Source organism: Nymphalis io, chromosome 22 (genome assembly GCF_905147045.1).
Source record: "Nymphalis io chromosome 22, ilAglIoxx1.1, whole genome shotgun sequence".
Classification (NCBI taxonomy): domain Eukaryota; kingdom Metazoa; phylum Arthropoda; class Insecta; order Lepidoptera; family Nymphalidae; genus Nymphalis; species Nymphalis io.
Window position 1 is genome coordinate 4,659,068 of NC_065909.1, and position 14,647 is coordinate 4,673,714.

Genomic DNA, 14,647 nt, shown 5'->3' on the forward strand with positions numbered 1-14,647 from the left:
TGAATTATTTTACTGTATCTGTGTAATACAAGATATAATGGCGCCAGTCATTTTTTTCGCAATATTATTTAGCAAAAGTGTTATGTACATATATGCGATTTTGTTAATTATATTTCTAGCAATTGTAATTAAAAAAAAATAATAACATACCCTGTCAATTTATTCTAATATAAAATCGATTCATTAATCATATAAAACCGTTACCGTTTTAAGTATAGTTTGTCCTCAGAGGAAAATTCTTAGGTATAATCATATAATCAAATCGTTTATTATTATTCAGTAATAGTTATTTGCTTGTCATTGTAAATAAAGATCGATCGATATATTTAACAAAACTTTCAAAATCCTAGACTTTTTTAAAGTTATATTTTTAGTTGAGTACTCTTTCTAGTAATTTAATGAAATATTTAGGATTTATTTTTCATAATAAACTTACCACTCGAATAAACAGCGATCGCCATCATACTTACCTAAATATCGTCAAGGAATTCCCAATCGCCATGCCATAAGGATCGAGCTCCTTTTTAACATGTTTTAATAATATTTCAGCTTGTCACCTTCAACAGATCGATAACAGTGAAGACAGTGACATATCAGATGAAATACGTTATGCAAATATAAATAACACCAAAATATTTGATTATCACATAAAATAAAAAACAAACTCTCATATGACAGAAAAAAATGGTCGTGCTCTTTAAGTGAACATTCAAAAACATCATTGCACTTTTGTTGTTGACATCTCAATTCAGAAACATCATAAAATGGGAAACCCGTGTAAATTAAAAAATATATATGTATATTTTCGTAGTTTTATCATTCGCGTATATAATGAAAGGGCCCACTCTAGAGCTAAAATACACAAACAAATCATAAAACGAAGCAGAAACAAAAAATTATGACAAAATATTGTTTCAATTTAATAAATTATCAATCAATTAGGGACACTTACCTCAAGGGTCTGTGGAGAGAAGTAATGATTATAAATAAAATGAACACATCAATAAACATACACTTTATATCTTAATATTAATACAATTAAATCGGGACGCCCCGTTCTGAACGATTGATCCATCGTGACTGTCGCTCCACATTGCTTTCAACTTCATCGAGTTTCGATACTTCCCTTCATACCTTATTTTATTACCAAAGCTAATATTATTAATTAAAAATACATATACTAAAATTATGATTCTATAATTCTGTAAGACGAATTAAAGTTACCTAATGAGCTGTTGAGAGAGGTCACGACGACACCCTAACCAGTGATACCTAACTTACAACTAGACATAGTTCGTCGTACGACAGACGACGAATGTGGAGTTTTATATTTAAGTTTTACGCTTACATTAAAACTACAATTGAATTATATTATAAAGATCATTTTATCGATCGTAAAAAAACTGTATCGTCTCCGCATTCGTAGTTTGATATTACACATGTCGTAATACACAGTGGGATAACATTTTTAAAGTGTAATAAGCTAGTCACTCGATACAGTGCATTTACCTCGAGTCCTCGCTGCGGCGAAGCAATGTCTCTTTCATAACGCTTTCATTTTTCTCTTTCTGTCTCATTCTATTGCTCCGTCGGATCTCTCTGATACATCGTTTTAGGCAGTGTGGCATTCTAATGTTAAAACCTGGACAAACTGGCACGTCAATCATCAATATCGGCACAGAATTATACAAAAATATTACAACGTTCAATACGAGTGTATATGCAGGTGCAATAATAAAATCAAGAAAGTACCACACGGCCGTGAATTTTTTTTTTATCATATTATATATGGAAAGAAGTTTGACGTGAAATAATCTCATAGTCTAGTTGAATTTGACAATATTTATTGAAGTACCCACAAGAAATAAAGATACATAACATATTTGTATTCGTGTGCAAATTATAACATTTTGTTTATAACGTATAATCGTATTATTTATTGTGGGTGATACGATTTAATGTTACGCTGCTTATAATATATTATTATAATCTACAATGGAGAGGTATCTTCTCGGTTCCGTATCGGGCGGTCCGGCGGGTCTCTGCAATCAGACAAACAAACGAACATGGCAAAATCACAGGTAATATAGTAACGCTGTATAGCGTCGAGCGGCACCCCGGCACTGGCGAGCCTAAATACATCTGCAACACTACACACACTACAAATCGTATTCATTTTTAAATACTGACTTATCTCTCACACACACACGTCAATAACTTTTCATATGATTTCAAATATACTAATATAATAATGAAAATAATAAACATCTTTATATATCACATGCAAACTGAAAGAGAATCAACTATATATATATATATTTAATCATGCATTTTCATAATATATTACCAAAAAATCCCTGTAACATTATACACTTATATACTGTGTGGAATATGTTCATTGTAATATCTAGTGTAGCTGCAAATACATAAAAAATTAAGCAATACATTATTAATTACAAAAATATATTAGTAATATGTGAACGATAATGATTTAACTAAATTTATTTTATTATTAAAACTTTAGTTGGCAAACTAAATGGATACTGCTCGAGATATTGATCAATTGATCTTATTATTACTTAAGATGGCGTCTACATTCTACGTAAATGTAATAAGGCTTGTATATAACGGTATTATTCATGTGGGACATTAGTGTCGAAGCAAAGGCTATCTTTATATAATATATATATATATATTTTTGTACATGAAAAATCATAAATGAGAATAAATGCTTGTTGCCTGATAAGCGAAGGTCTGAAGGGTGTGAAGAGCCCCGCATACCAGCTTAACGTAACCACTTAATTTTAATACATATATCTATCAGCCTAATCGAAAAAAAGTTTTTAATTGTTTTTTTCCTTTTAAATTTTTCGAATTATAAAGGACGCCAAATGCGTAACTCACCCGAGCCTCGATGAACAATAAATGCCGGTCCTGACAATAGTGATAGGATGGTCAACGTCATATGAAATGTAAGACACAGACTCGGGTGTTAATATAAAATTGGTTTAATAGTAAAAAAATATATATAGAGTGATATAGATGAAAAATATAACTTTTTCAAAAAATAATTTGTAATTTCAAGCCAAATAAAAATAATAATTGCATATTATATTGACAGAATATTGCAAGAACGTATTAAATGCAAAAAAAAAAAACTGTATCATGCTCACATTTTTCTATACTCTGTATAGAAAAGTAAAAATATATTATTTCAAAAAGTAACGACATCTATCTTCTGTGTTAGTGGTTAATTTAAAAAATTAAGTAAATAAATAACTAATAACAATTTCAGTAGGTACTCAGTTCTTGCATTAAGCTGACAATATAAAAAATATATATATTATATGTATGTAATTCTACAACAAAGATACTAAAAAAAAACCTGTCTTCTACTGTAAATATGGTCTGTCCGTTATAAAAAGTGTAGATTAATAAATATATACATATATTTTTGAGAATTGTATATAATAATAAACTTCAGTTTTATATATCATTAGGATAAATATACTCAGGCAAAACAGATCATTTTTATGAGTATAAAATTTACACAGTATATTTCTTAATACACTTATCATTTTAATAATAACAATATAATGTCATTCATAAATAAGTCGTTAAATCAAGAAACATATTCTTATTATGTCTGCTTAAAATTGTTTATTTTTAATGTTCCTACAAAGCACATTTTAAAATATATATTGTGAAAACAGCATGTATAATTGAAAAAAATAAGTAACTTGGAAATTATTACAATTAATTAGAAGTTCATACAGTCACTATTAGTCATTTTTGTTATAAAAGTATATATAGGAGAAAATAATGAAGTAACATATTTAAGGAGATTGTCTTTTTCACTAAAAAATAATTATTCATTGTTTGTAATAAATACTGTAGTCACACATACATTAGAATCGGTAAAACATTAAGGGTATGTAACTTAAATAATCACTATATGAAACTAAATAACACTACAAGCATCATTTGAAAAACATTGGCTCTCTCGCACCCAAAACAACTTCTTACAAGCACTCTGCACAAATTATACATAAATGCGTCTCGGCAAGTGTCAAACCAGCACCTCCTTGGATAATTACAAACGGAACATATAGAATATAAAAACGAACGTAATAAAATAATAATAAAGATAAACTGAGTAGGAAAGATTATCGTAAAGATTCGACTACAAAAGAGGCATACGAGTTCGACCCCTGCCGTGACGAGTGTGGTATCCTATCGTCGTGTACTCACTCGTCTACTGGTGCTGGTGCGGCGCGTGTTCGGGCGCGGGCGGCACGCCGGGGTAGGGGTAGGGGTACCCGGGGTACACGGGCGGGTACACGCCGTACTGGCCGTACTGCGACACCACGCCGCCCGCGCTGGACGACGGCGGCGTGGGGTTGGGCGGCGTGGCCTGCGGGGCGGCCTGCGACGGCGCGCTGCCCGGCTGCGACTGTGGACGGGAGGCCGCGTAAGTGATTATGGCGTTAAGGTACGGGAAAGTAAATATTGTCAATTTGATTACTCCAACTAGTAAGTACAAAACCTAAGGAGATTTAATTACTCCAACCAAGCAATTAAATCCATAATCAGGATTTGTGGCCTTATTAGCTGGTCATTAGACGAACGAGGCAGGTACTTAATTGTCGTACTATCATACTGTATTACGTTTACGTCAAAATAACTAACGCACTTGAAATATTTTAGTGGGTTTCATATTTGTGTATTAAAAATCTACTCTCATTGCATTCAAACGAGTTTTAATGCAAGGTGTACCTTAATCTTGATCTGCGCCTCAATAGCCTCAGCCTCCTTTATTTTGCCGATGCCGCGGTAGTACTCTGCCCACTGCGCGCTATAGTCTGCGGCAGGAGCGGGCGAGGTGGGCTGCGCACTAGCCGGCGCAGACGTGGGCGTAGTGGGCGCGCCTCCGGAACCAGAACCTGTTGGAGGATATTTTCAAAATATAATCTCTAAAACTACGTCACTTGTGAAACATTCGAAAACAGAATGTATGTTGGATGTACAAATGTAACAGTGATTTTTTTTATTGTATTTATATTGACACATAAAGATATTTTTCAAATTGATTGACAGCACACTTAATGGATATTTTCCAAATTGTTTTCAAAAGCCCAACTTATCGGATCACATCACACAATTATATCAATATGAACGAATAGTAAGTTTGACGATAACACGATAAATTATTGTCGAGCAAAGTTACCTTGCTGTTGTTGTTGTTGTTTAGTCTGTTGTTCCACCGCTTCAGCCTCGCGCATTAGTCCTAGTGAACGGTAGTAGTCTATCCATTGTTGGGAGTAGTCTGGTTGACCAGTCGCCGGATTGATTTGGACTTGTTGCTGCATAAATAAAAATGTAGATATAACGATTTTGGTTTTGAAACCTTAAGATTTTGTACTTGTAGAAGTCTATTTTAACGTAATTAATAATCTGTGCCAGATATAATTACCTGTGGCTGGTGCTGTTGCTGATGATGCCAGTGCGGGTTGTATCCCCAGGCGGGTGGGCCGGGCGCAGGTGCAGCTCCGTAGTAATCACCGCCGTTACCATTGTTACCACCACCGCCACCATTACCGCCATTCCCGTTGTCAGGCAAAAAATTTACTGGCTGTTATTAGGGAGATTCATCATTAATTTTTAAGATAAAGTAAGAATTTTTAGATGAGAATAATGCCACTAATTTATTCATAGGTTTTTTCGTGGAAAACTCTATGCGTAATAATAGTAACAAAATTGTACAATTTCATAAGTAACTTAGGCATAAAAATAGTTAATCCTCACCGTCCCAACTTTCTCCATAATTATCCGCTTGCAATGCTCGACTGCTTCCGGGTGACCGCGTATGTAGAATGTGCGATTGTTACGGTCGTTGTTCTGCGTCCGACGATCCAGCTCGCAGTGCGCTCCAGATTGAGCGTTGATTTGTTTAATTACATCGCCACCTACACAGGAATTATAAAAATATTACACTGTAATAAAAAAAAAGGAAATAAATTCTATCCAATTTCAAAAAAGATGTTTAATTTAAGACCAAAAATATTAAATTTAAGTGGTCACCATCGGCAATAGACATGGCTGAGATGTTATGTCCCTTGTGCCTGTAGTTACACTGGCTCACTCATCGTTCATACCAGAATGTTAAGTATTGATATCAGATATTTTACTGCTTAGCGGTAAAATATATGATGATTGGGTGGTACCTATCCGGACGAGTTTGCACAAAGTCCTACCATGTCATATTATATTGGCTTCCTACTAAATAAAAAAACATTCCAAAACGTGTATCCGTTAGATGCACGGCTGGGTGTGAGCGTTACCGCGTCCGATGATGAGGCCGCACTTGATGTTGGAGACGGTGAAGGTGACGCGCACCTCCTGGCCGGGCTCGGGCCACTGCTGGAAGTCGCGCTCGCCGCCGTTGCGCTGAGCGCCGCCGCGCCCGCGCCCGGATCGGATCGCCAACTGTGGAGGTAGCTGGGATGACCGTAACTCGCCATCGATTACGTCGCTTCACACACTAACATGGAATAATCGAACACCGATTCGAAAGACGATTTTGTAAATTTAACGTGATTAAAAAAAAATCTTTATTAATACCATTTTCTATTCTTTATGTCCAAGATTTTTCTTTAATAGATAAGATATTAAGTAAAACCATTAATTTTTATAGTACTAACTAGTTAATTTTTTTACAGTAAATATAAGTTTAAACAAAATAGACCAATGTCTGATAAGAAAGTAACTCAAAACATGCTATCAGTGCAAATTTCGACTGATCATTTAAATGATAATAAAAAAGAAATCAAAAATGAAGATTAATATAATAATAAGTAGGTAATTTATAAAAATAATATCAGTCAGTAATTACAACACGACAGGGTTAATAACACTTATTATAAACCTGTCGATTTAACAAGAGACCTAACACTTACCAGAGAAATTATTCAATAGAAAGTCATTTAGTACAATTAGAAATGAATTCACTTAAAAATAGAATATAACATTATATCATAAATGCTATATAATTATATAATGACTATAGCAATTAATATTTATTCAGTATATATCCTGATTACCATAAAAGTAAAAATAATAATTGAATACAAATTAAGCATATCAGTGGTGCTTGCCTGGGTTTGAATGTGCAGTAATTGGATAAGATTCACATTGACCACTGGGCCCCAATTCCATACCATCCAATAAATGTATAATACATTTCAATTGAAAGAAAAAAATCAAATCCACTGAGAAGTTTCTAGAAATTTTCCATTTATCTCGATAGATATACACTATACAGATACGATTTAATAGTATATGTGATACTTACATTTACACTTGCAATTAAATCTTCAATCATTTGTCTTGCCTGTTCGACTTGATGAGGTTTGCCTTGTAAATAGCACCTGTTCGGTTCAAATATATACATACATATATTACTAAGACTTTCATAGATAAATTATTAATAATGAAAAAAAAAAAAGTTTGAAAACGGTACTTTAATCATATTTGGTCCTCATTAAACATAGTTAACTTCTATTTTCATGTCATAATTAGATAAGTACCAACAACAGGTTTACGACTAATTTGAAAAGGTCTAAAGTGTAGTACTTTTTATTACATTATTGTGAAGTATGACAGTAAAGTGAGTTAAAGGCTCAAAAGATATAAATCTTAATTTTGTCCATATTTAAAAAAAAATAATATATAAGTTTAATTAATATATTTTCACCTCTTATCCCCTGGTCCATCGTCTCTCTCTTGGTGAAACTGAACCCTGCAGCCTGTTTCAGCCTGGATTTTCTTAATCATGTCACCACCTCTTCCGATCACCACTCCCACTGCCACTTTAGGCACTAAGACCTAATAAAACAATAATTAATCACATACAACAATATAATTTATTTATTTGTGAAATATAAAAATATAATATAAAAATAGCCAAGATGGCCCAAGTGGTAAGAACGCGTGAATCTTAACCGATGATCGTGGGTTCAAACACGGGCAAGCTTGTGAAATTACTTCTTTATCTTGAAATATTCAAATGAAATGAAAAATATTTCTTATGAGTTTGGATTTGGAAAGTATCAGGTTATCAGGATGACTTTTTTATTTCTTTAGATTTCTAAGTTGAATGTTGTACATGAAGGATACAACAATCTATAAAGGCATGTTTGAAAAATAATGTTCTTAGTTATTAGAGTGACATACCTCCGTGGAGTTGGTGGCAAGGCCGTTGCCCTGCTCCTGCTGGTAACCTCCGTCATCGTAAGGTCGTGGTCCACTGCCGCCTTGCTGCATGTCCTTGTCCGCCAGCAGCTCAAAGACCAGCTGCTTCGCGTGTTCCACCTTCGACGGGTCTCCAGATATACGGAGAGGTTTCTCCTGAAATAGAAAATATGTAACATTTTTCAAAATATTAAATAAGCTACATATAATATTTAAAAAACAACAACAAATCTTTAGAAAGACTAATCAAAATATATAAGTAGTTAATATATGACGTTCTTACTTATAAGCATTATTTTTAAAAACTGATTTCTCTCTCTGTCATCATTAAATTGACATTCCAAAGAAGAAGACAGCATTGTTTGACTAATCACTTCGTAAACAATATTTATAAATAAGGCTGATATTGTTTAAGAAAACTCACATATTCAGTATTAGGTCCATCTTGTATGACCACCATCTTAGCGCCGGATTGCTCTTGTAGTTGCTTGATAGTCTTACCATTCTTGCCAATGATCAGACCGACTTTAGGACCGGGCAGCATTATTTCTTCCTGTTAAAGAGTAATTTGGTTTCAATATAAAAATATCTCTTCAATCAATTTGTCTTTAATCATAATTTCACGTCACTTCTCAAGTTGTAAAATTTCTGTATATAATTATAACAATAAAATGACAAAATTAAACATTTTATTAATTAAAAGTAATAGTTAGGTTCAGCTGTTTATTTTCTACAACATGAAAATATTAAAATTTCTTTATGATGCCTTTCATATCAAAGAAGAAAGTCCTTTTATTTGGGATTTATATTTAGTTTGTATTGGTATTTTGGAGTTTGGATTTTATCTATCTATCTACACACTATGAGTTCTTTACATTTATTTAGAAAAAAGAAATTGCTCTAGATTAAATTATTCTTATCTTTACGAATTTATTCGACTTATTTGATATACTGACCGTAACTGCAAGCCCGCCGCCACCACCGCCTCCCCTGTTCATGGGTGGCATACCACCACCTGGATTGTCTTGATGCTGTGGGGCGTTCTCACGACCACGGTGATTGACGATCTGGTTAACTAGTTCCCTGTGAGGAATGTTTAAACTTCATAACAACAGTAAAACGTTTCGAAACTGACGCCAGTTTCTCATTTTTATTATAAATTGATGATTAATAATTTATGAGGATGCATGAATTATTTGTAAGACGGTTGTAATAAATCACATATTAATTAAGAGTGTTATTATAAAAGAAAGTAACAGCCAATAACTACTGCGCAAGGCACAAATGTTTGTTAAAGATTAGCCGCAAATTGTTGCACAATTTTATAAGCTTTTTTATCACGATAAAAATTAGACATTGACATTTGATATGATATTAGAATGTCATAAAATATAACATTCACTATTTTGTTATTTTATTGAATAATATATGATCAGGTGAATTATTGTGAAATAAAGATAAAACCGTCCATACTTAGCCCTCGTGATGGCCTCCCGTGAGCCGGTGAGCGTGCAAAGTCGGTCCGGCTGCCCGCCCGAGTCCGGCGCCATCTGTATCTTGCAGCCTGACTCTGCTTGTAAACGCGTTATTTGCTCGCCACCACGGCCTATGACTGTAAAATATTTATTATTAAAGCATAATGTTGAATGTTGTATTATTGTTATTATGCCCGTTTTTATTATGGAATTACTAATATTCCTATTTATCCCTCCAAGTAAGAGTAGTTTGTTAGTAGCTACGACAAGAGCCCAAGACTCAGGATTGGAAACGCGACTTTTACATAGCTAAGCGGCCCTTAAATCCATTGATACCGCGCAAACTCTTTCCAGTCGTGTCGGATTTGCCGTCCTATCGAAACATAAGAGTCAGGACATAATACTGCACTATCATGTATCCAGTAAGCTAATCTCTTTTGAGAATTACTGCTGATGTAATCATGTCTTTATGTTCTTAACATAAACAATTCATTTGGTCGGCTCTTAATCTCAGAATTACCGCCTGTGTCCATGTCTTTCGTACTTAGACGCGAAAAGGTTTTTTACTGGTGGTAGGGCTTTGTGCAAGCTCGTCTGGGTAGGTACCACCCACTCATCAGATATTCTACCGCAAAACAGCAATACTTGATATTGTTGTGTTCCGGTTTGAAGGGTGAGTGAGCCAGTGTAATTACAGGCACAAGGGACATAAAATCTTAGTTCCCAAGGTTGGTGGCGCATTGGATATGTAAGCGATGGTTGACATTTCTTATAATGCTAATGTCTAAGAGCGTTGGTGACCACTTACCATCAGGTGGCCCATATGCTCGTCCGCCTTCCTATTCTATAAAAAAAAAAAAAGGAGATATCCTGTAAATGTCGCACTGCTGGGCTAAGTCCCCCCCTTTTGGGATAGAAGTTTTGAAGCTTATATAACACGCAACTTCAATGCTGGTTGGCGGATACACGTGGCAGGTTTCCTCACGATGTTTTCCTACAGCGCCGAGCACGAGATGAATTATAAACACAAATTAAGCACATGAAAATTCAGTGGTGCTTGTCCGGGATTCAACTCGAAATCATCGGTTAAGATTCACGTCTTCTAACTTTAGGTTATGCTTAACTCTTAGGTTATATAAACCCAATCGTTAATAAAACAAAAGGTCATAGGAACTATAAAGATTCAATATAAACAGTAACCTTGAGGTTTAAAAATTGGTTTATAAATATGAATTAGTGTTATAAATGCGAATAGAATTCGGTTTATTCTAGATTATTTTTAATATATTATTTACAATTTACCTGAAATTAGCATTGTCGCTTATTTAATATAAAATTCATAATGCTAGTTTAATTTTTATCAAAAGGAATAGAAAAAATTATGAAAATCAGAACGAGACAACAACAGAATGTAAGAAAAAATAACTCGACCTCAGTTTTTTTATTGACTCTCTAGTAGTAACACTAAGGAGATTACTATTAAGATTTAAACCATAACACTACTAGTAGATTAACTTTTTATATAAAGAATAGGGTGGGCTAACTGATGGTACGTGGTCACTGCCGCCCATTTCTTACATTAGCCTTGTAAGAAATATATCCCATCTATCGCCAATGCGCCACCAACCTTGGGAACTAAGATGTTATATCCCTCATGCCTGTCACACTGACTCACTCTTCAAACCAGAACACAACAATACGAAGTATTGCTGTTTTACCGTAGAAATTCTGATAAGTAGTACATACTTAAGAGTAGCTTGCAGGTAGCCCTACCACAAAAGTTCAAAAAAAGTACATTACAACTCCTTATACATGATAAGAACTCATGTTACCTCCATCCCACAGCTGGAAAACAGTCTGGCCAAGGAGATGGATTTGGTATGTACCAACAGGCTACTCCAGTGCGTATTAGTCAAATATTAATTACTACTTACTAAGTCCAACCATCTTATCCGGCACCCGTATGTACTCGTTGATGGCCTGGTCGGGCATCATGTTTGGGGGGGCGGAGGGCGGCGCAGGTGCCGCTGATGCGTTCACGATGCGCGTCGCAACCGCCGTTGTAGCACTATCAAAACAAAACAGATATAAAATTCTACAAAGGCTCGATAGCTCAAAACTATACACAGACATAAATGTGAACAGTGTAAAGAGTCTCATTTAACCGATTTACTAACTTCAAATGACAATGTTCAGTAAGACGGCTGATTTCCTTAATCTACACAATATGAAAAATAAACTCAATACTTCATTAACTTAATGGCTTACAGGCTCATTGACAATGTTAGTCAATGATTGGATCCTGACCAATGGGAATACTGTTTGTCCTAACACAAACTAAACTCTTAAAAGAAAGAGAAATTAGAAACAACTTCAACCTATCAACTTTTAAGAGATATCATTTATTATTATACTTAAAAATTATGAAGAAAATAAATACTGTTCCTTATATTTTCTGATACCATGAATATGCAGTTTAAATTTAATACTTTACATGTATCCTATAATGCAACTAAACACTGAAACTATTTAAATAAAGCAAGGTGTGTACAACTTGACTAACCAATTAGTAAGCATGATTTCACATACAGTTTATTCAATGTGATTATGTCTGCAATGTAAGTTACAGCATATCAAAATTAAACAAATAGATGTTTGCAAAGATTTCTTCGAAGATATTAAACATGAAAAATATACTTATATATGTATGTATTAATTCATCATGTATCAGATTACTTCGAATCCATATGAAGTTATTGTAATGTCAATAATGTGAAGGTTTCTGGTTAAGTGAAAGCTGAGTAAACGGAGCTTTAGTGGTAGAAATTAAAACAATTATAATGCAAATATATTAAATAATCTCGATTAAAGCAACCAATAGATTGTTTTTGAATGAAGCTGTTAAAAATTACAAAACATACAGCATCTTATTGTAATAAAAATATGAATATTATTAATGAAGTTTTATATATCAAGAGAAAAATGTAAGTTTAGTAGTTTATTTTCTTTATTGGACACTTATGTGTAAAATTTAATATAAAAATTAATTATACATATATGCAGCCCAAAAACCTACACCAACACCTTCAGAGTACAAAAAAGGATTAATGACATTATAACTGTTATGTAATTTTATTCAAACATTAATAGATTCATAGAAAACTCAAAGTCACATAACTCATAACCATAAACAAATTACCATATTATAGTCTACTGTTTAATAAAACTGTTCAAATATTGCAAGTTTTTCTGTGTACTTACTAGTAATATGTATATTTTATTTCGGAAATTCGAAATTAATTCAGAAAATAAAATTTTGTATTTCACATAATCTCTATACCCCTCTCTCTCTCTATACCTTTGTTCTTGACAGAAAGACTGATCGCATACTGGTAATTAGCCACAATCTTTTACGTTTACTTTCAGACAAATTTTGGCAGTAAAATTACAAAGTGTTTTTATATAATATATAGCTAAACTACTAGTATATAGTTGTGTATATATATATATATATTTTTTTTTTAATTCTTTCGACATTTTAAAAGATAGCATGAGCATTCATTTCATTCCATTGTTTGATGGAACATGTCAATTGTAATAACAAAAAGGTTTTATTGAAACTAATATTTTAATAAATACATGATTACTACAGGAAGTTACAGATTTTTTTAAGGTTATATAGTTACAATGATGTTACATATTATGCTTCCATTGCTAATATTTCTATGTAATCAAGAACTTGTATTAATCACATCCATTTTATGTTGCTAAGATATTTCCATTACCTATTCCTTAGTTATTTTTTTTTATTATATGTATGTCATTCAACACTGCAAAGTTCAAATAAAGAATTAATGAATAGATACTAAAAGCAAAAATATAATACAGAGATACAAAGTAACTCATATTTTGTCACAATGTTCATAAATAGTTATTTTATATGATTTTTATAATTTTAATTGCATTTCTGCAATTACATCAAAATGCGCGGGAATCGAATTACATTAAATAAACAATTTGAGCAGAATATACCTCATTGATTGTTGTGGTTGTGACTGCTGTTGTTGAATTGGATAAGGTTCAATTGCCGCTTGTTTTTTCGGAACTGGCTCTGGTCCTTCTTCCAATGATCTTTTACTGCCGCTACCTTCAATTTTAGCTGCAACCTACAAATAATGGTTAAATACATATGAGATGAGAAATTCCTTTAAAATTTAACAATCACTTCATGGTACAGTTAATAAAACGTACGCAACGCCTAAAAAGTAGGTTAGCACTGCAAGGAATTCTAATGTTTTACAAGTACAATTTTTCAGAAAGGGGGTAGATTACGCGATAATTTACGTTGATTCGTGGAGGTAAATTAAAAATATTAACTAGTAATAAAAGCATAGTGTCAAAGTATAACGATTATGCAGATAATGGATATCCGCTCACCAATCTAGCACGTTGTACAGCAGCCGCAAATCCCACCGGTTTGCTATTGTTTTGAAGCGTAGCCATAGAAGAATAATCACTCATGTTTAAATTAAAGCAACCATTCAACCGCGCAATGAGGCAGCCATTAAAACGGATCAAAAGATCCAAAAAATATATCACTGTTGTCTCACAAACTAGCAGAGAAGACGCGGACCATAAACAAAAGAAGTATTTTATAGATGTTGTCAAAAATGTCATTTACAAATTACAATATACAATTGACCAATCCCGTTAAAGCACAAACATAATTATGGAATGCTATTGGTTGAGCGCTAAAAGCGTCTTATTAAAAATCGTACATTATATTATTTGCGAAATTATATCTAATTTACTAGGTAAATAATCTTTACCTAACTTTACACGATTTTCGTTTCAAAATCTTAATAGCTTTTTATTAAAAGAGAAAGCTACCATGTTGTGTGACGTTATAAAAAATCATTTTA

General features: G+C 33.2%; 1 protein-coding gene across 4 annotated transcripts; it reads right to left on the reverse strand.

The window, feature by feature from the left end:
- Nucleotides 1–1,000: 1,000 nt before the first annotated feature.
- Nucleotides 1,001–14,391, reverse strand: LOC126777349 (far upstream element-binding protein 3). Of its 4 annotated transcripts, none has more exons than XM_050500366.1 (16): nucleotides 14,163–14,391; nucleotides 13,758–13,891; nucleotides 11,660–11,793; nucleotides 9,724–9,862; nucleotides 9,207–9,333; nucleotides 8,675–8,803; nucleotides 8,233–8,406; nucleotides 7,754–7,884; nucleotides 7,352–7,427; nucleotides 6,342–6,498; nucleotides 5,806–5,966; nucleotides 5,474–5,632; nucleotides 5,228–5,363; nucleotides 4,777–4,943; nucleotides 4,252–4,453; nucleotides 1,001–2,042 (listed from the first exon to the last, which is right to left on the reverse strand). In XM_050500366.1, exons 1-15 carry the CDS (start codon nucleotides 14,244–14,246, stop codon nucleotides 4,256–4,258), a joined length of 2,106 nt encoding a protein of 701 aa, XP_050356323.1. In that variant the 5' UTR covers nucleotides 14,247–14,391; the 3' UTR covers nucleotides 1,001–2,042; nucleotides 4,252–4,255. The 4 variants fall into 4 exon arrangements, with proteins under 4 accessions (XP_050356323.1, XP_050356322.1, XP_050356320.1 ...); XM_050500365.1 differs by having other exon boundaries at nucleotides 6,342–6,486; nucleotides 9,207–9,351; XM_050500363.1 differs by having other exon boundaries at nucleotides 9,207–9,351.
- Nucleotides 14,392–14,647: the final 256 nt, after the last annotated feature.

What these genes read in the sequence shown, in the direction of transcription:
- LOC126777349 (XM_050500363.1), bottom strand. Translation starts at nt 14,246, where the DNA reads ATGAGTGATTATTCTTCTATGGCTACGCTTCAAAACAATAGCAAACCG. An exon ending in CAACCACAACAATCAATGAG is followed by an intron (nt 11,794 to 13,757) that starts GTATATTCTGCT and finishes TTGTTTTGATAG; the next exon opens with TGCTACAACGGCGGTTGCGA. An exon ending in ATTTAATTGCAAGTGTAAAT is followed by an intron (nt 6,499 to 7,351) that starts GTAAGTATCACA and finishes CGGTCATCCCAG; the next exon opens with CTACCTCCACAGTTGGCGAT.